This window comes from Rhinichthys klamathensis, unplaced genomic scaffold, assembly GCF_029890125.1.
Source record: "Rhinichthys klamathensis goyatoka isolate OS25496 unplaced genomic scaffold, OSU_Roscu_1.1 h1tg000019l_1, whole genome shotgun sequence".
NCBI lineage: Eukaryota > Metazoa > Chordata > Actinopteri > Cypriniformes > Leuciscidae > Rhinichthys > Rhinichthys klamathensis.
Window position 1 is genome coordinate 2734341 of NW_026606570.1, and position 22866 is coordinate 2757206.

At 40.6% G+C, this 22866-nt stretch overlaps 1 protein-coding gene across 2 annotated transcripts in view; it reads left to right on the forward strand.

Moving 5' to 3' along the window:
* Positions 1–22866, forward strand: part of abr (ABR activator of RhoGEF and GTPase) — a 490805-nt gene that overhangs the window by 98631 nt on the left and 369308 nt on the right. Inside the window, exon 1 of one of the 2 annotated variants that reach the window (XM_056236049.1) lies at positions 22618–22855. The exons of the other annotated variant lie outside the window; for it this stretch is intronic. Coding sequence (XP_056092024.1) covers positions 22795–22855 — 61 coding nt within the window. The 5' untranslated portion in view covers positions 22618–22794. Of the gene's footprint in view, positions 1–22617; positions 22856–22866 lie in introns of those variants that run through there. 2 annotated transcript variants of the gene reach the window in all.

Consider the following 22866-nt stretch of genomic DNA (forward strand, 5'->3'; position numbering starts at 1 on the left):
AATTACTTCTTTTTTTTTTTTTATAATGAAATGTAAAGATTTTGAAAGCTGGAACTTCAAAAGTATCAATGCACAAAACTTATTGTGGTAGGCAAATAATATTTAGTGAAGTTTTGTTCACGGAGCATTGGCTAAAAGTTCGATTTTGGTATTTAAAGTGGTCATGGCATGAATTCAATTTATTTTTATTTTAATGTTCTTTGAGGTTCACTTATAATGTTTAAAAAGCTCCTTTAAAGGCTTGTCAGTAAATGGCCACTGTTATGATTGGCTAATGTCATAGAATAGAAAACGGAATCAACGCCCACTCATGTTTTGAAAACATTATCCATCCAAGTCCGTCATGGACAAAGTATTATGAAATAATTAACTTATGGCTTGTGATGCAGCTACTGTCCTAACCAAAGTTGGCTGCTTCATCTTTCAATAAAAGTTTCTTTGCGAACTCTCCATTACACTGTGCCTTGCTGACAAAACAAAATGCTCTGAACAAACATGTAATTCTTCAACGCGATCCAGGACGACATTCTTAAACCATCCACTTGTTACCAATGCTGGGATCCTTCTGAAGTTTGTACAGAGGCTCAAACAAGCTGTTTAAACTGGACACGTCAAAGTGAACGTTTTTTTAGCCTTCTGTTTGTCCTTTCAACAGACTCAAGTACGTGGAGTATGCCAGGAATTGAATGCACATAGGGCTGGTCCGAATACCATTTTTTGAGCTTCGGTAGTAATGAACATCAAATATTCGAAGCTTCGGAATCTCTATATGTCTATCTGTCTGTTTGCATTTTGATTATTTCGAGAAGCGTTCATCCAAACGACACAAGGGAGTGCAGTGTCGTATTTGGTGCAATATAGATAGACAGGCGAGACGTGACACGTTCAGAATTAATAAACTTTTAATAAACTACAGAACAGCGCGAGCGGGAAGCGGCGCGCCTCACGCGAGCAGGGCTTATATGCTCCGAGAACGGACACTGCACTAGTGATATAAAACACAGGGTAGATTTAAATAAATAAAAACGAAATTTAAATAGATAAAAACGAAATTTAAATAAATAAAAGCGAAATTTAAATATAGAAAAACGAAATTTAAATAAAGAAAAACGAAATTTAAATAAAGAAAAACAAAAAATAAATGAACGAACTGTAATAGCCTAAATAAAGAACACGGTAGCAATAGCAATAACAATTTCAATAGATTAATTTTAGATTGATAATAACAGGTAAAAAGGATAATACATTTTGTTTCTATTATTCTATTTTCCACAATGTCAAAGCAACAAATACAAGCTCAGGCATGCACTGTCCATACAAACTCCGCTGTTCTGCGCTCTAGCCAGAATACTTCCGTTGCAGGAACACTTTTAGTAGTCCAAGAAGAAGCAAATATATTTATTAAGTAGCTATAACGAAGTTATATGTTAAGTATTATATTTCACCAGATTTTATAGTGTAAAACATATTCAAGCGCCAATGAGAACCGTTTCGAGGGGGATGCCAGGTGTGCAAAAAAAAAAAAAAACACACACAAAAAAACCCAGAATATTCGAATGTCACATTTTCAAATTGAATACCAACCCACCGAACGAGTATTCGAATATTAGGGTCCAGCCCTACTGTGTATACTGTAGGGTAGACAGCATCAGTGATTATAATGAATTCTATTCGCTTTTGTTGTGACGCTCACATCCAGTGTAGGCAAATGTCAGCCTTTGGTGAGATCAGTGATTGAAGTGGAGAAATAATGTGCCGGTACTTATCTCTATCAGTAAACTTCTCTCTTTCTTTGAATCAACTCACATTATTTGTTTACATGAACTCAAAATTTTAAGGCCACCAGGTTAGGCAACTTTGTTAAACCAACAAATCATTTTTACAGTGTTATTGTGTCTTTAATTTCTTTGCATGATGTTAATCTAATACCACATCCACAATAATACGGTTTTATTTAAAAATGTAATTTTCCAATGAAAACATTTTCTAAAGTGTCTTCACGTTCTGTTTTCACTGGAGGAAAACTAGTGTGATGTGACTGAGCGAAAACTTTACAGTGGATGGGAAACTCTCGTATTGCTCCTGCATCACACTACATTATATTGTCAAAAGCTTTCTTATTATAGGGAGATGAGTGTCCGTATCTCTTACTATACATGAATATCAGTCACATGACCCCTTACGTCATCCGCTCTTTTTCCAGTTGACTGCCGCCATCTTGAGTACCTGCCGAGTACTGTCTACAATACTGACGGCATTAGCTAGGAAGCAGATTTTCTCTGTTTGTTGTACTTTATACATAACCAACTTTGTTTATGTAAACCCTGTGTGTATTTGACAGTATTCGTGCAATAAGACTAGAAAGATAACTTAGTTCAGTAACCTGTCGCTGTTGTTAGACAGGCTTAGTGCGCGTGCGCTTCGGGTGTACGCGCTCAGAAAAGCGCTCGATAGAACCGCGCATCAACACGTGAATGACTTGTTAGCACATGCAAATATTGAACTTATGTGAACTGCATTGTCCCGTTTCTCTGCGTTAACATTTGATGTGAATATACGTCGCGTTGTAGCCTATGCTGAGACGGAGGCGCCAGAACTGCAACTGATAGAATGCACGATACTACGACATTTCTTCAAAAGCAGATTGTGGATATATTTTAATCCACGATCATAAATCGTGATATCGCACACCCCTAAGCTAACGTAAGCTCTAGGGGTGACCCCGAATAGTCGAAGATTCGATGCTTCGATAGGAGGAGCCTGATTCGACTACCAATCTCAGGGTCGAATCTTCGCAGATGTGTTATTAAACGAGGATTTTGGCTATATGTGTGCTCAATGTCTGATTTCACATAGAACTACTGGTTTTCTGTCAATACGTTAATATACAGCCTATTATGATAATGCCGTCAATAAAAATGTGCAAAGAAAGAAGCTTTTAATAAATATTTTTTAACGTGCGTGCAGCGTGAATAAATCCAAACACCCCGTGACAGATTTAAGTTTCACTTTCGATCCGTGACCGACAGAGGAGCGTCTTGTCGGCAGGGATTTAAATCTTTAAAAATGTCTGGGATAAGAAAATCTAAAGATGCACACCATCAGAAAGGATATTCTCCAAGGCTGGGTTTAGCATCAGGAAAACCATGATCGCACTTCTGCCGGCCAACGTTAACAGGTTGGTTTTCCTCGGGACGTTCTAAAACGCTTAACGTGAAAAAAGCTTTAAAACGCTTAAATGGCACTTTTACGTGCTTAATGTATGTACACAGTAGGCTACAAACCTTAAGAACCCATTCCATGTGCAGATAAGCAGATGAACCCAGAATATGAACGCAACGCGTTTCTCCTATAGAAAGTCACGTAAAGCTTTTTCTTTAACGGTTTTCTATGGGAGGAAAATGCTTAACGTAGCCTATAATAAAACGCGTTGCATTCATATTCTGGGTGTGACAATCTGCGGCTGGAGTGCCCGCTTGAGCCTCTGGGGGGCACTCCTTCCTAGTTTATTGTTTCCATCATGTTTTTCCCTGGACTGATTATGGTTGATTTCATGCACCTGTGTTTGATTATCTTGTTTAGCGCACCTGTCTTAAGCCTGAGTTTTCCCTTGCTTCATTGCTCACTATTGTATGTGTCTCACTGCATCCTAAGCGTTTTCCTAGTTTCTTAGTGTTTCCGAGAATTTCTAGTTTCATGGTTCCTGGACTCCCTGCCTGTATCTGGTCTTCCCGTTTGCCTTATCCCTGCATTGTTTGATCGCTTATCTGGACTGTTTTGACTTCTGCCTGTTCACTCGTACCTGTTTCTGGATCTTCCTCTCAATAAAGCCTGCGTTTGGATCACCTCTGTCCTTGTTCCCTGTGCAGTTTCATGACACTAGGCTCATCTGCTTTTCTGTAGGCTATATAGTATGCTTTATTAATAAGGTGTGTACAGAATTTGATCTTTTAATATAACAGTAACAGTTTTAGGACAAAGCCGTTAAGCGTTTTTCACGTTAAGCGTTTTAGAATGTATTTTATCCGCGCACACAATTTGAAAAGACTCAAACGGACACAGGCCGAGTGAAAGACCGGATTTTGTTTTTTCGATCAGGTATGGGTACAAGTGATTTCAAAACATTTCAGCCGGTTCTAATTTGATTTTTGGATACTGTGAACACGTTTAGCTAAAAAGACTGCCGCTCCAGTTTAGCTTTATTGTTGTTTCTGCAGTTAAAAAGACAAAGTTGACAATCCTGGCCATACTTTCGTTATTTTAATAATTTCTTTATTTTATTAATTGATCACTCAGGGTGATCTAATTTAACTATTTGTGACTTGTGTTTTGAATATTTGTTCCCCTGCACTTTAGGCATTTTGCACACGTTTGTTCTGCTTCTTGTGACTTGATTCTGACTTATTTCGTTTTGTATTTTTATTTATTATAAATGTATATTGTGTTCTTAATTGTTGATTATTTTTCAGTGCATCGATGTTGCGCTGTTGGCCTACTTAGAGCATGCTCGTACAGGCAGTTCAGCCGATTTAATTTGATTTGCATGTGAAATGCAAATCCTATCTGCAGTGTGGCCTTTCTGCAGTTATTTATGTTATTTCTTAGTTTTATTGATCCAAAATGTTTTTATACATTTTCTTCTCTATCTTTGTGTGATGTTCTGTACATCGCGGCTTTAAAATGTTAAAGCCCCGCCCCCTCCCCAACACCACACACATGATTCGACTATTAGTCGACTATAGGCAGGACTTGACGAATCTGATTCGACTATGAAAATCCTTAGTCGGGGACACCCCTAGTAAGCTCATTATCATTTACATCCACTCACCGCGCAAAGTGCGCTCCCTTAATAATTCCTAAAAAGCTGACATCAGTTAATCGCGATCTCACATCTCTGTTAATATCAATTAAGCTGACTGCACAATGAATCTTTCATAATATATACACTTTGTTTGTTACAATTAGAGGATTTGTCAGCATACAGAGCTCTGAACAAAAAGTCCGTTTTGAGCATAGAGGTTTTGAGCAGTGAGGGGAGTTTATCTTAAATGCTTCTGATTGGCCTTTGCATTGAAGAAATCAACATGTATGTCTGTGATTGGCTACATCGCTCAACGCTGCAAACGTGTTTTAAAGGGAAACTCTGGCCTGTAAATCGTTTCTATTTTGTTTTAGTTCTTGTTGCTTTTCTGCAAAAATGTATTAGTTTTTATATGTTTTATTCATAGATATTTCTAGTTTGCCGAATCAGGTACTCAAGATGGCGGAAGACAAGTTTTAGAATTGAGTGACGTCAGTGAGGAGACGTTGGTGACATCATCTGATATTCTTGTATTGGAGAAAGCATAATGGCTAACTTGGATCAAGTGAGGCACCTCATATGGTGTAATGGCAGTGACGTCAGTGCCCGCCGTTCAAAGTTTTATGACAGTAGTTACAGTTTACGTTAATACGCTTCTTGTGGATTAGCGCGTTGGTTTTGTGAATACATTTTCTATATGTGGTGTTATATCGCTAGTAAACGTACAGTAGGACTGCATTGTTTGTGGAATGTGCTTTACTGCGGGGAAAAAAAGTGCAAATTTCTTTATTGGTTGCAAAGTGCTAGTCACTACAGGGCACATAAAACGTATCGGTTACCTAATGTAACCTCGGTTCTCTCTAGAAGAGGGAACGAGTATTGCGTAAGTTAGCTTACGCTACGGGAAAGATTCATCTTTTCGAGATATTGAAGCCAAAAAATTATCCTTAATTTTTGTATTCATTGTCAACGCAGTGCAGCAGCTAGCAGACCTAGAGCAGGCTGTCTAGCGTGCTCATAGGCTGCCCTGTGGGAACTGCAGCAGCCTACCACTGAGCCCGACGTGACGTCACGTCCAATGGTTCATCCTTCTAGCTCCTCTAAGGAAACGGATGACCAGCTCGTTTCTTCCTATTGACTGGCCGCGCGTCGACTCTGCAAACGCTGCGATGGCCGCCACGTACACTTTGAGCGTGGAGGGGGACCTGCCCTTGTCCAACAGCTCTTGAAGGAAGACGAGCACCTGCGAAACCCCCCATGTCTGTGGGTTCTGTCGTCTGTCGGTGCACCATTTGGAGAACACAGACCATTTAGACGCGTAGAGCTTTCTAGTAGAGGGAGCTCTGGATTGCGTAATCGTGTTCATCACTCCGTCTGGCAGGACAACGGGTATCCGTTGATCAACCATGCGTGCAGAGACCAGCGCTCTGGATGGGGATGCCAGATCGTACCGCGAGCTTGAGAGAGGAGATCTGTTCTCACCGGAATAGGCCACGGGGCTGTAAGTGACAGCCGCGTCAGCTCCGGGAACCAAATTTGATTCTCCCAACGCGGGGCTATAAGCAGCACCGAGTGGTTGATTACCTGTGGCTACCTCTTGATTACCTGTGGCAACAGTGAAATCGGAGGGAAAGCATACAACGGGCGGCTGGGCCAGGTTTGGGCCAGCGCGTCCTCGTTCTTTGAAAAGAACATTGGGCAGTGAGCGTTGTCTTCTGACGCAAAGAGGTCGACCTCCGCTCTGCCGAAAAGGCGCCATAGTGTTTGGACTGTTTGGGGGTGCAGGACCATTCCCCTTGGGGAACATTGTTCCTGGACAGTCTGTCTGGGCCGTCGTTCATGTGGCCTGGCACATGCGCAGCTCTCAGCGAGTGCAGATGATGCTGAGACCAAACGAGGAGGCGTTCCGTCAGATCGCAGAGGTTTCTGGATCTGACCCCGCCCTGACGGTTCACGTTGTTTCTTCTTTTTCGTCCATCAAAAGTTGATGATGACCATGGCACGTTTGTCATTTTGTTGGGTTTTGATGAGTGCGCAGATGGCTAAAGAGGCCAATCCGAGCCCGGAATTCCCTGTGGCACACTGGACAGGTCAGGAAGGATGTAGAACTCTGAGGTGCAGCCACATGTTCTTCTGTGGTAAGTTTGCGCTGCTGCCTCTTCAAGATAGCACAGGAGCTTCTCCTGCTCTCACAGAGGATTGCACCGTCCTGGACTTTTCTACTCCAGGCAGATCGGTCCTGTGCTAGGGATTCCCAGCTTTTCAGGTCGAGTCCAAAACACTTCAAGGAAACTTTAAGAGTGTCCTTGTAGCGCTTTTTGGGGCCACCTTGTGCTCGCTTGCCTTTTTTCAGCTGGCCAAAGAAGACTTGTTTTGGAAGTCTCACGTAAGACATTCTAGTCACGTGACCAGTCCATCTAAGCTGTTCCTTCGCAAGCATGGTGTAGATGCTGGGGATATTTGCCTTGCTGAGGACTTCCGTGTCAGGAATTCTGTCTTGCCACTTGATCCTCAGCAGCTCAAGTGGATATGATTAAATTTTTTGGCATGGCGCTGGTAGACTGTCCAAGCTTCGCACCCATACAGAAGAGTTGGCAAAACAACAGCCCGGTAGACCTTCAATTTTGTCTCCTGCTTGATGCCAGTCCTTTCCCATACCGAGTCACGTAGACGTCCAAAGGCTGCACTGGCCTTGACAATCCTGATGTTAACTTCATCATCTATGTGCACAGCACGAGACAGTGTAATACCAAGATAAATAAACTTGTCAACGGCTGAAAGGTTTTGCCCATTCACAAAGATGGTTGGCTCAGTATAGGGTTTCCCAGGAGCAGACGGTTCACGTAGGACACTACAGACATGTTGTCCGAGCGGACTAGAACATGGTGGTCCAGTAAAAACGGGAGGAAACGCCTCAGCGCGTTCTCGACCGCCAACATTTCCAGACAGTTTATGTGGAGGAGCTTCTTCTGGTCTGACCAAAGGCCAAAGGCCGGTCTGCCCTCGAAGAGAGCGCCCCAACCTGAGTTGGACGCATCCGTCGAGATGGCTTTTCGATATGAGACAGCTCCCATCATCACACCCCGCTGATACCAGTTGGCCACCAACCAGGGCTGCAGAGCTGAGATGCAGCTCTGAGTCACTCTGATTCGTTTGCAGCCGGTGGTCCAGGCACACGGGCATTCAGCCAGCGTTGCAGTGGGCGCATGCGCAGTAAGCCCAGCTCAAGCACTGGCGCGGCTGAGGCCATATAGCCCAGCATCCTCTGAAATGACTTCAGGGGAACGATGCTGCCTTTCTGTAAAGAAGCGGCTTGGTGACGAACACGGCGCGCGCGCTGTGTCGATAAACGAGCCGTCATGGCCACAGAGTCCAGTTCTATTCCCAGAAAAGAAACTGACTGACTGGGCGTTAACGAGCTCTTGGTCCAGTTGACCGAGAGACCCAAGCTTCCAGGTGACTGAGAAGCACTGTTCTGTGAGACAACAGTTCCGTCTCTGACTGTGCCAGAATCAGCCAATCGTCCAAATAGTTCATAATTCGCATGCCCTGATTTCTCAAGGGCGCGAGGGCCGCGTCCATGCACTTTGTGAATGTGCGAGGTGCCAATGACAGGCCGAACGGGAGGACGGTGTATTGATATACCTGACCATCGAAGGCGAAACTCAAGAATGGCGTGTGACGGGGTATTATCTGAATCTGAAAATAGGCATCTTTCGGATCGAGAGAAATGAACCAGTCCTTCGGGCGAACGTGTGCGAGGATTCTCCTGGTTGTAAGCATTTGGAACGGTCTTTTCACAAGCACTTTGTTCAACTGTTTTAGATCTAAAATAGGTCTGAGGGCTCCGTCCTTCTTGGGTATGAGAAAATAACAGCTGTAGAAGCCTGACTTGCTCAGAGAAGGCGGTACCAGTTCTATGGCCCCCTTGCACAAGAGCTTCACTATTTCTGCGTGGAGTAGATGTGCTACTTCGACATTCACTGTCGAAACAAGTTCATGGCCTGCGTGGTCTTCTGTACTTCGGAGAAGCGGTCGACGATCCCGTTCACCGCTGGGCCGAAGAGACCAGTGGGGGAGAGCGGCGCGTTGAGAAACGTGGCGCGCTCAGATTCCCTCATGTCAGCAAGCGTCAGCCAGAGGTGCCTCTCTGTAACAGTTAGCGCGGCCATGCATTTTCCTATGGTCTGTGCTGCGGACTTGGTAGCGCGAAGGGAAAGGTCTGTCGCGCTTCTCAGGTCCGTGACGGCGGCTGGATCCCGTCCTCTCTCGTCCCACTCACGAAGAAGATCTGCTTGAAGGATCTGAAGCACAGCCATCGAGTGCAGGGCGGATGCGGCCTGTCCTGCTGCGGCGTAAGTGCGGCTGACAAAAGCAGACGTCGTCCTGCAGGCTTTGGACGGGAGCGCAGACTTTGAGCGCCATCTCGCGGAGGGCGGACAAAGGTGCGCTGCAACCGCTTCCTCCACAGGGGGAATAGAAGAATATCCCTTCTCGGCGGCGCCGTCCACTTGGGAGAGCGACGCGGAGACTTGAGAGTGGAGCCTCGCGGAGAATGGTGCATTCCACGGTTTAGCAAGCTCCGTGTGGAGTTCAGGCAGAAAGGGTCGCGGACCTGGAGGCGGGCGCTTGACGGCGGCAATTCTGAAGAAAGCAGCCGTCGAGTCTGTTAGGCGTGGGCTCTGGGGGGTGGCGACCACTCGAGGCCGAAGCCGAGGCGGCCTGTGAGAGGAGGCGCATGAGCTCGGCGTCCACACCAGCACGGGTCCGGCCGGATTCCTGGATCGAGGAGGCGGCGGAGTGATGAGAGCCCGACCATTCCTCGCTGTCCGATGCCAGGATAGAACAGCTGTCTTTAGTGGCGTTAGACATGTGCCGGTATTCGGTAATGCGATAAATCGCGGTAATGAATATGCACGATATTGTTATCGCGGGGACTTCGAAATACCGTGAAAAATAATAGATCCGAATTTAGATTTTTAGAACGCGCATCAGCTTATTTTCCATCAACCGCTTAAAAAACAATGCGTATATGCTGCGCAAAACACATGTGCACTTTGATGTAAACAATCCCCACATCACATGTATAAGCACTGTGTGCATGCAGTGCGCACTCTAGTCTAATGTAAACAATCCTCACATGGAGAAGAAGCACGGCGGAAGGAGGAACGCTGCCGACTATTTATCCCCCGCATGGCTGCCAACTCTCACGCATTCAGCTTGAGACTCACGCAATTGACACTTTCACACGGTCTCGCGCCACACATCCATTTTCTCACCCAGAGAAAAATCGCGGAGCAAAGAGGACACTGACACCGACAGACTAGACAGAGCAGGTTACTTTTGATATGAAAAAAATATCAGCTCTCAGGTTTTATAACGAAATTCAGACAATAAATACTGTTTTGGTGCTTGTAAATGTGACGTGACAGATCGCGCACCTCAGATCAAGTAAACCGATCATCTGTTACTTTTTATTAAAGATACAGTACAACCCACCGAAAGGTACGTACTTTCGCTTAATCAGTGTTTTTCAACCACGGAAAGAGGTCAATAACACTGCAGGAGAACAATTATGTCACAGAACGTTACATTTACCTCAGGAAAGCCATTTAATGTTAGTTGACTATAAGAAAATAGCTATAGAGAGGAGTATTTTGCTAAATATGTGCACTATATTACATATTTTAATATATGTACTTGTCATTATATAATTGTTATTATAATGAAAATTACGGCATATTACATTTTTATATTTAAATTATAATTATATTTATATTGTATGCATTATATTTAATTTCTCTCTGTATGTTTACAGCATTATGTGAGATATATTTTTTCTTGAGAAACATTTAAATGCAGGCTATCTACTGTAGCCTACCTAATATTTATCCAAATGAGTCAATATTGAATCAAGATTGAAATTAAATCCAAGAATTTAATTGAAATCATGAAAATTGTGTTAAGCAATAATACAAACAGTAGCCTCAGTAACCATGTAAACATTATGACATGTTGTCACTAAAAAATAAAATTAATGTTTTGACAATCACAATTACACATTGTGATGCAAGTTTTTTTTAGATACCCCCAATCCGTCTGTTTCTCTTGTGCAATTAAAATATCGTGATAATACCGTATACCGTGATAAAAGCTCAATCAATTAATCGCAGCATGAAAATTTGATACCGGCACATGCCTAAGTGGCGTCACCTTACGCCTCGTCGTCCGACGCGACGACAGCGAGGGCCGTAGCCGGCGGCTGCGAGTCCGTGAAGGGGGGTGGAGAAGGCGAGGGCGAAGCTCGAGGGAGGGACTCCGGCAAGCGTTTCGCTGTGGCCACAGGCTCCGGAGGCCTTTGGGAGCAGCGCTTTTTCTTGCGCGGACCAGCAAAGGGCGGAGTGACAGCCTCAGTGTTGAAGGTCTCGAGTCGAGCCCGCAGGGTCGACATCGGCAGTTCTTCGCAGAGCTCGCAGCCTCCAGAGGAGAGGGCGAGCGCTGCGTGTTCCTGTCCCAGGCAGAGAGCGCAGATCACGTAGCGGTCTCCGACGCTGAGCGGGGCTCTGCACCAGCCGCAGGAAGTGCGAGGCATCTTTAAAAAGACGTCTCGCTGCTCGTTTAGATAGAGGTGGTGTCGCAGCGGCAAACACAACAGAGCTTAAAAGGATACGTCGCCGGATAGCGTAGCTCGCACGGATGGCTGAAGGCGGTGGTGACCGGCTTCTTCGGCGCTGTCCTAGGCTGGCTTTTCGCTTCCTCAGACGGCGACGCGGCTTCTCTCGGATCCAGCGATGCGAAGAGCTTCGCTGAAGAGATGAAAATCAGAGAAACAGCCTCCGAGGCCTGCTTATATACGCTAAGCCACGCCCATACTGGCGGGCTATGACGCTGTGAAGGCGCGAGCGCCCTTCATTGGACGTGACGTCACGTCTGGCTCAGTGGTAGGCTGCTGCAGTTCCCGCAGGGCAGCCTATGAGCACGCTAGACAGCCTGCTCTAGGTCTGCTAGCTGCTGCACTGCGTTGACAATGAATACAAAAATTAAGGATAATTTTTTGGCTTCAATATCTCGAAAAGATGAATCTTTCCCGTAGCGTTACGCAATACGAGAGAACCTCTTGTAAGAGAACTACATTTAAGAGTACACTAAAAACTTAATTGTAATTTAATTAGGGCTACCCTCGACTAAAGATTTTTCTAGTCGACTGTTAGTCGTTCATTTAAGCGATTAGTTGACTAATCGGTAGTGCTGTCAAACGATTAAAATATTTAATCGCGATTAATCGCACATTTGTATCTATTCTAAATGTCTCTTGATTTCTTTTTGTCCCATTATTTTTTCTCATTTTAATGCTCTTATCAACATGGAAAAGTGGATGGGCTTGCTTTGTGCAAATGTTTTTTATTGAAAACAACATTCATATACTGTGTTCAATTTCACACTAACATTCTCACTTGGAGCAAATAATCTCTCACACAATGTAACTGTCCATCAATAAAATACTGACGAGGTCCTGATATTGACGAGGGGGCGGAGAATTCGCATCAGCTGTGTGTGTGCTTGGCCATCATCAAGTGGTATTTCAGACTGGACGTGCTGCGATGATAAGTTCACAATGACAAAACACACATCACTTTGGTCTTGTCAATGGAACCATTTGGCAACTTTTAAAAAGTAAACTTTCAATTCAGAATCTTATTGGCATCATTTATGTTTGCGTGAATCATTTTACAGCAGACTGCTTTGTGAACGAGGGTAAATACAAAGCAGGTTTTGCTAAAAAGTTGTTACTCAAGGATGGATCAGTACCAACTTTTTGTGATCCAGCTTACAGTCTCCGGAGCGATACTGGTCACGGCAGTAATGAAAGGGAGAGCGCGCAGTTTATTACAGTTTATCACAGTTTATCAGAGTTGTTTTACGGATATAAAGTTTACCAGTTTATTAAGCACCCCCTGAAAAGGCATATGGTCTGTATATATTTGTTTACTGTTAGTTGTAACGAGTGTTTTTGTGTAATTCGCTGGGTAAGAAAGAGAAAGTTTATGGATTTTAGATGCGCACTTTTACTGTGTTTTATTCCACTCTCACGTGATTTTCTGGAGTAAAACGGACACTTCATCTTTTGTGTGTGAAGTACAATAAACTTCATAAAACTTAATACATTTTTGGCCATCATTCGGACGGGGTCCACTACAACAGGCTTGTACTAATAGTGGATAAAAGCAAGTTATAACTGTAATCAAATAAAACTATATCTGTTCTATCTCCATACAGCATATTCTCTGGCTCTGTAGGCATTATTGTCCGACTCCGGGTCAAACTGAACAGTGCTACTGACAGTTTCTGTTTTGACGTTTTCATTCCGTGAGATGAGATTGTCCTGACACCGGAGCACGAGTTCTTGAAGCTCTGCGCTCTTCTTGAAAGGGGGCCAGGAGTATGGAATGCCAAAGCTGACTTAATTAAAAATAAATAAATACATAAATAAATATACGAATAAATGTAAAAAAGCAAAAATACATAAATAAATACATAAAGAAATATACAAAGAAATTTAAAAAAGTACAAATAAATGAGTATTTATACTTTTATTTCCTTATTTATGTATTTTTTTATTTTTTTATTTATACATTTATTCATGTATTTATTTCCACTTTTATTTATTTCCACATTAATTTATTTATATATGTTTTTATGTCTACATTTATTTATTTTCACATTTATTTATTTATACATTTATTTATTTCCACATTTATTTATTTCCACATTTATTTATTTCGACATTTCTTTGTCCGTATGCTAATGAGGGGGCGTGTTTTACCTCAGACATCAGCAATCGAGCTCAGAGTGGCAGTGCTGAAGCTTTGAGGCCACAGTTACACCTTGTGGTGTGTAACCAAACAAAACACAAGAGGTGTGCGGACAATATCACATTTTAAGTCTATGTATATCACCCTAACTGTATGTAGGGTAGGCTATATAGGGTTAACACACATAGCACACATGAACAGAAACTGCACTTCAACGGGTCTGATAGCAGACACTTGGACATGGAAGCGCATGAAAGTATCCACTATTAATAACAATGTAAACGCGGTGGATTGGGGCTGATAAGAGCTTGCGTTTATTGTCGATGAGACTCGCACACCAGCGCAGAACGCGGAGAGAAACCAGCGCACATTTCACTGACTCCTACGCAAGCATATTGATCAATGAGTTTGAAACGCGACTCAATAGGCCTACACGGTTTACATGCGCGTTTCATAATTTCGTATGCATAACAGGTGACAATTCAAATGCTTAAAACACAACCCATATTTCATAGATGCTGCTCTTAGATACTGATTAATCACAAGTCATCAATTTGGAATTATTCTTAAATCAAACAAAAGGGGCTCATGTAAACGCAGCTAGTGAGCCACGCATCTCACCCCATGCAGTGGAGGACAGAAGCATCATCATGCCCATTCAAACAGCACCTGTCGTGCCCATGGTCGTGCTGATATTGCCCCCTATAAATTGATGTTATATCTACCCAAACCTTATTAAATAGGTAGGCTATACATCATCATATATGTCAAGTTCTTAATATTAATCGATAAACTACTCAGTTATAATTATAATAAGGCACTATGGCTGTTATCAGTAAAATAAAATTAACAAAAGTCATTAAGTCATTAAAAGTCAAAATCTTTATACAGAGGAGAATGCTTTTACACTGCAAATACAATTGCATAAAAGTCGTTATGAGATTAATGTTAAAAATAAATGGATATAGAAATATGAAATGATGGAATCAATTAAATTGTATGTTTAAATATGAAACAGACCCGTTGAAGTGCAGTTTCTGTTCATGTGTGCTATGTGTGTTAACCCTATATAGCCTACCCTACATACAGTTAGGGTGACATACATGACTTAAAATGTGATATTGTCCGCACACCTTTCGTTTCGTTTGGTCACACACCACAAGGTGTAACTGTGGCCTCAAAGCTTCAGCACTGCCACTCTGAGCTCGATTGCTGATGTCTGAGGTAAAACACGCCCCCCTCATTAGCATACGGTCAAATAAATGTGGAAATAAATAAATGTGGAAATAAATAAATGTGGAAATAAATAAATGTGAAAATAAATAAATGTAGACATAAAAACATATATACATAAATGAATGTGGAAATAAATAAAAGTGGAAATAAATAAATGAATAAATGTATAAATAAAATAAATAAATAAATGTGTGAAAAAATACAATTATACATAAATAAGGAAATAAAAGTATAAATACTCATTTATTTGTACTTTTTTACATTTCTTTGTATATTTATTTATGTATTTATTTATGTATTTTTTGCTTTTTTACATTTATTCGTATATTTATTTATGTATTTATTTATTTTTAATTAAGTCAGCTTTGGCATTCCATACAGGAGCACCAGCTCATTTGCATTTAAAGGGATACACAGAAACGGTGCGTTTTTGCTCACCCCCAAAAAGTGGCAATTTTAACATGCTGTAAAAAATAATCTGTTGGATATTTTGAGCTAAAGCTTCACATACACACTCTAGAGACATCAGAGACTTGTTTTATGTCTTGTAAAAAGAGGTGCCCTTTAATTGCCTATACATGGCCTAATCAGCGCTCAAGCGCACGCATAAAACTTGCCACAGCGCACAAAAGTAATTATTATGAATATGTCGTGAAAAAACAGCAAGGAGACATTTGAATAATTTATAGATAAACTAGTGTTTTCTATGTTTTCGGCTGCAGTGATGAAGTTGACGATGTGGACTCCATCTCCTCAGTAGGCTAGTGCACGCACCTATTTGCATAAAATAATCAGATAATATTTGTTTTCCATTTGAATCTGTTCATTTAAAAATAGAAATTTCAAGCTTGTGAGGAAAGTTCACGCTGAGTTTCCGTTTATTTTTGGACGGGCTCAAGTTCACAGAGACCGAGTCGGCAGAAAGCTCATCCTGATTGTTTTCTTTATTTTACAAAAGCACAATGTTTAGTTATTTTGAGTGCACACAAATACAGTTGGTCAGTTTCGAATAACATATTAGGCTACTCTTGATGTAAGACACCAAAAATGACTGAGTATTTTAAGTTAAATGCAAGTGATCGCGCCAGCGCCTAAATGTCATGCAGTAAGCGCGCTAATAGCTTCCACACTCTTCACAAACAATTGAATATGCGCCTAATAATAGCACACATTTATATAGGTTAACATTGAAGCCAAAAGCCATGTAAAGTTGCTACTGCTTACATGTTTCAAATGATAAGCCATATTTGAGGTCGATGTTCTCCTGCACATACTGTAATTACCACAAGGACCTGCCGTTAACGATCTGTCCCTCACGGACTGCGTGACTTCGCCACAAGTTTTTTTTTCTTCGACTAACCGACTAATAACAATTTTTGTTTACTTAGCCCTAAATTTAATACATATTTAATTCACATTCATTAAAAAGCATTATATCATCATCATTAGACACAGCAGTCATAAATCATTACAATACAAGTCTAGAAAGAAAACATCTGTATTTTTCATTGCGACATTCCCTTCTCTGCCTTCTCTTATAAAATAACCTTTTATCATAGTAAAATCTATATATCGTTCCCAACAAAAGTATTGTTTAGCGTAAAACATGTTGAAGATTAGTGGACAGGCATGAAATGATTAAATAAGCTATTTCCTCAAAAAAGCGGTTTATTCAGTGTAGTAAAGCTTCTTCTCCATTGACATCCATTAAAAAAAAAAACAGCCTGTGGTCTAAATCGGCCCAATGGAGTCATCTCCGATAGAACCTGGTGAAAGTCTCTGCGTGTTACTGTCTTTCCGCGTGGCAAAGTAATTTAATTCCATTTAAGCTTTTATCTGACTCCATTTTATATCTGACATTTTATCACAACCTCGAATTTAAGTTAGATTGCCAATTGGTTATTGGTCAATTATATAATAGTTTAGCAGCACATTTGATTATTATTTTTTGACTCTTTACTTATATTGTTCCCGTTCACGCCTTCTGTTTAACGCGGGTCTCACAATCACAAACTCGCCAGCTTCGGTCACTAAACAGAGGTAATTGGCTATACCTGAGATGGTCACATTCACGCTTACACAATCAAAGATGCTTTTATATAGCACCCATGGTTTTTGCAAACACTTGAATTTAAAGTAACGTTTACTTCAGTAGAGGTATGGCCACTACTACAGATATAAGTCGACCAACTTTACTTCTCTTATAATAGCTTTGGATTAGCCATGCCATGAACTCTCACATACGCTTATCTAAAGTAACATTAAATTAAAACAGAGGTAAGACACACCCAAATTTAGGTTGGTCAAACAGCATTTGCTGCCCTAAACGGAAATTCCCTTCTTGTCTTTGCAAAACCAAGTACACTTGAATTAGTGCCAAATATTAGTCATCTGCATAAACATGTATTACTAATCTGACACAGATTTGAGGTAACATACGAATCCGTTTAATCTACTTGGGAAAACAATTTCAGAGCAAGTCAGAATAAAATCAAATGTAACATGACACAGATTTGAGGTAACATACAAATCCATTTAATCTACTTGTGAAAACAATTTCAGAGCAAGTCAGAATAAAATCAAATGTAACAATTTATTATGTCAGGTAAATGTATCATGCCTATTTCATAATAAGTTCAAAGATAATAAATACAAAACATCAAATGCTCTGGAATAAAGAGAAAAGATGCGAACCTGACATTAGAAAATACATGATGTTGAGAGTCTTGGCCACTCTCAGCATCACAGGCTAATTTGAGCTACAAATCGCCCCGAGCCTCTTGTTGCAATTCATTATATACCCAGACCAAGACAGAAACTTCTTTCACACGGAAACATTTGCTAACAATGGGAATTTGAATTCAGAGTTTACACCTTTTGGGAGCAGAATGCCATTTGCCTGGAGGACCCACCCCTCCTCTATGTGCAAGTTATCTCTAAACTCTTAAGAACTTTATTACCTTTTGGTTTACGTGTTTGGGAATGATACATTTGTACCAGTCGCACTGAGACATTTCAAATGATACCAAACATGTATAATACTGTATGATAATTGTTCATATTAAACCATATAGATTTTTGGGCGAATTCAGGTAGGGATGGGTGAAGGGAATGTAAATTGGGAGGTGATCAACTCAACTGTGATCGTGTCTCGAATGGGTATGGTAACATTGCAAGAGAGTTCAAATGTTAATTTCCTTTGTTTTCTCAGAGAGTAGCCCTCTCTTCCAGTTTTTCCAGTCTTACATTGTTCTTTGTGAAGCCCATCTCTATCACAAGCCCCCGTTGTGTTGACGTCCTGGTGGCCTTCATCCAGAAACAAAGAGCTGTATGTGTGTTATGTCAGATCCATATTTAATGAACTGCTGCTTATCTCTGCCATGAGTGGTCTCACACACACACATACACACTTGGCAAGAGACAACACTTTAATTTGGGGTCTTTGGGGGCCTTTCTAAAAGTCTGATTTCAAACGACCTCTGGCGAGACATTAGTGTTTATGAGTTTGTGCACATATAGATCTTGAGTGTTTAAGTGGATACTCTGAGATGCACTGACTGTTTAGTGTTTATGAATCTGTATTGAGCGAGTATACTGTACGTGTATGTGTGTGGATTGTGTTCTTTGTCTTGGGTTTAGCGCCGGCAGCTTGCTGTGAGAGGTTGGGGGGAATCCTCCCAGGACGCCTTTGTGTCCTAATTGAAGTTGTTCAGTCTGGCTTATCACAACCCTTGCTTCTGTGTGTGTGTATGTGGGGGTGGGGTTTGGGACAGGGATGTCTTTTAGGGGTTTGTTATGGGGGTTCCTTGTTGCCCAAGGCATGATGTATTAAGTTAATTCTCTCTCTCTCTCTCTCTCTCTCTCTCTCTCTCTCTCTCTCTCTCTCTCTCTCTCTCTCTCTCTCTCTCTCTCTCTCTCTCTCTCTCTCTCTCTCTCTCTCTCTCTCTCTCTCTCTCTCTCTCTCTCTCTCTCTCTCTCTCTCTCTCTCTCTCTCTCTCTCTCTCTCTCTCTCTCTCTCTCTTCTTTTCATGTAATGAGAAACATGTGTGATACCCTTGCAAATTACAGCATGAGACAAGTACACATTGTCTGAATATTGAGTTGAAATTTGAGCTAGACAATATTTACTTTCGCTCTAAGCATAAAATTCAAGACATGTTTAATAGATCTATGAAAAAGTGGAATTAGAGTTGTTAACTTTGATTTATTTAATTTCCATGCCTCAATTCAAACTGGCTGTTTCAGTGAATTGATTCAAATATCTGATGCAGCGATTTGTTTGTCATATATTAAAATACATACAAAAAAACTTGTTCATTTTGTTTATATGTGCCAATATGACAATACAAACTAACAAACATCAACCATGTATATTTGTACTAAAGGATTTTAATATATCCAGACAGAGACCTTGTGTAGAATCTTGAGTGATGACAAACAAATCGCTTAATTATTTTTAACTTGCATAAACAATGAGATTGAGGATCATCCAAAGGCAAATAAATAAATAAATGGTATAATTGTTAAATTGCAAAATATTTAAATTTAAAAAAAAAGCAATATTCTGTCATAATTTACTCACCCTTATGTTGTTCCAAACCTGTAAATCTTTTTTCTTTTGCAGAACAAAATGATATTGATATATGATATATGATATTCTGGTCACCAGACATGACTTAAGGCCCCAATATACTCATTGTGGAGTTCTTTTTCATTCTTCTATGCATTTTCCTCTCAATAACAATATAAACACACAAACAAAATGTCAGCGGTGAGAAAACAATTAAGAAAGCATCTGATCATAGCGATGTGGACATGTTTGCACAAGCTCTGCAATTCGGCACTCCTTTCAAGTCACGTTACTTTTATTTATATAGCACTTTATACAATAGATTGCTTTAAAGCAAGCAACTTTACAGTATTAATCATGAAAAAAAAAAAGTGTCAGTGTTTCTTTCCATTGGAATCACAGGTTCAATTTCTACTTTAAAGGCCCTGATTTCAAGCGAAATTGAAGAACGAACTAGTGTGATGTCATTTTGAACAGTTCGATTTGTGTTCCTTTCGGGAGTTCAAAACAGATTGCCAAAGCAAACTTTCCAGAAAAGTTTGCTCTAGCTGGTAACCCCCTTCAAACTACCTTTGGTCCGTGGCAATTATGTAATAGGTAGGTGTGCTCTGAGGCTCCACCTTCTATGGAGTGGAAATCTTCTCCAGTTAATTTATTCTGTTCAATCTCTCGAGGTCGGACATCCGCGTTGACCAACAGAAAGCCGCTTGATTTGACACTGACTTCTGTGTAAGTTTTATATATCGCTACACTAATGACAATATACAATGGACATGAATATTTGACACAATTTTGCACCTTAAGGCTAACCTTTGTTTAAATTTTTTCTCAGCTGTTTTAGGTGAAAATCTAAATCACAATTTTTTTTTAAGATGATCTGGTTAAATTTTCGTGAAAATCGGAGCAACCATCTATGATGAGTTCGAAAAAGTAGGTTTTTCAAAAAATTCAAAATTCCGGAAAAATTTTCATGAGGAAAATGACATCATAGGGTGCAATCTAATCGTCTTGAGCCAAGGAATCAGAGGAAAAAATATTTTGTTTCTAGCCGTTAACCTGTTAAGCTTCAAGCCCACTTTTGAAAAATCCCCAGAAATGACATACCCAAACTAAAACAGATGCAGTTCATGAACCCTTTGCACTAAAAGCACAAGTATGATCTCATTTGAAAGCTGACACCTGGTTGTTTATTGTAAATGTAGAATTAATTATTGTCATAATGAAAAAAACTATTTTAAATAGCTTCAAAGTTTTGTAAAGTTATTAGAAATTTATTTTTATGAAACATCTTCATGAAAATAAAATTGAAGTTGGCCCTGGAGCAATCTAGAAATGCACTGCAGCTAAAGCCACATGTCTGACCATTTTATATTTAAAATCTGAAAATGATAAGTATAAAGCTCTGTATTTAGTTAAATGTTTTTCAAGATCATGTCAAATTACTTTATTTTGATTAGACTCTATTAGCAAACTGATGTTTAGTCATCTTCTGAGTCATCTATTCAGTCTATTGTCTCTATTGTTTTGTGGTGCCCCATTCAGTCTCAGTCTCCCCTGCACACATTTACACCTCTCCAGACTGGTTATTATGGCTCTAAATATGCATTTCTTTTGTCTGCATTATAGCTACTAACGACTGGCTATTCACAAGCTATTCATAGGGTTTCAAACCCTAATTTCTTTTATCAAAGTTCTCACTAAATATTTGAAACTGGTATCAAATGCACTGAAACATTTCAGTAAGCATTCCTATTTAGAAAAAAATCATAAAACAATAACTGCTCGTGGCAGGTGCGCCTGGGCTCGCTAGCATGTTAGCTTAGCACACCATCAATACACGACCATTTATGAGATTAAAACTATGTTTGCGCTCCAAACTCACTATATAACGCAAGTCTAGTGTTTTAAATAATCTTCTGTGATCTAACTTGGCTTCAGATAAAAAAAAAATCAGACAGAAAATGTATTATTTAGTGTTCTGAACGATGATGAAATCTATATCGATTAGCATTACATTATAAACATAATCTATTATTATGAAATACCTGGCATGGCTTGAAGAACACAGGTAACTCAAATATCATTGCAATCATGTTTATTGTCTTCAAAACATCTTTATCTGCATGTTACAGCGATCTCTGTACTTTCTGTATCACTCAGTGACGTCCTGGAATGTCACATGACTATGGGTCTTCTTCATGATCCATATATGGACTTTTATTGGACATAATAGCGCCCCCATGCTATTGGTATGAATGGAAAACACAGCACATCTCAGTAAGAAGCGATCATTATGATTACATCGACGCATTTGGGTATACATTCAATAAATATTATTCCTGTCTATAGAAATATGATGTGAATCTATGAGAATATATCAATATTTCTCCACATCTGCACATTGTTGAGCTAAAAGCCCTCAGGGACGTTGTTTTGTGAATCGCTGTCATGACGACAGCACGGAGTGTTTTTTATGAATGGACCAGCTGACGCTCATAATTCATATTAAAGGTATCGACTCATTTTTTTCATTTCATAACTCCTGACACAAATTAAGACATAACTGTCACTATAAGTTTCTCAGAATACAATAGTGGTCAAATACTGAATCTTGAGTCTTATATCTTTTTAATGATGTATAGTTTGTCAAGGTATAACATTAAATCTGATAGTATATTTGAACTAAATAAAAAAAAAAACGCTTCAGTGCGCCGACGCTCTGGAGAAGGTTAAGAGGTTAAGGTTAAAAAGTTATTAGCATAAACATGAGTGCAACTTTGGACAGTTGGTGGAGTAGGGGATTGAGTTAGATACTCCAAATTTGCTATGTTGACTGTTCCGACTGTCCTCTATCAGTGTGCCAAATTTCATAACTTTCCCGCAAGCGGTCTTTGGGCTGCCATAGACTTCCATACGGAAGGAGAAGAAGAAGAAACGGAATAATAATAATAAGAACGCTAACGATTTCAAGAGGTGCCTACGCACTTTCAGTGCTTGGCCCCTAATAAGAGTGAATGAAATTACAAAATTGAGGCAGTGGACTGAAGAAAAGGGGATTGAACGAGAGTGAATGAGCGAGTGAGAGAGAGAGATAGAGAGGGGGGAGGAGTGCCTCTCCTTCCCATAGCAACGGTTGGTAGCGAGCGGCTCCAGCCTGTATTACATGTGAGGAGCTGTAGTACGAACTGACACACACTGACACGTCGATCTTTCCTTAGCAACACATAGCGGCTCTGTATCTCAAACTCAGATATGTCCATTTCCCTCCATAATCACTAAGGAGATCAGACGAGTTGTGGGCGAGTAAAGAGAGAGATAGTGTAAGGGAAGAGATCGGAGGAGACGCAGCACTGGAGGAGACGGCAGGCGGGGGGATGGAGCACCTGAGCACTCGCGAGCTGCCCAGGCTCTCCTGGATAAACACTCTCTACAGCAGTACGTATACA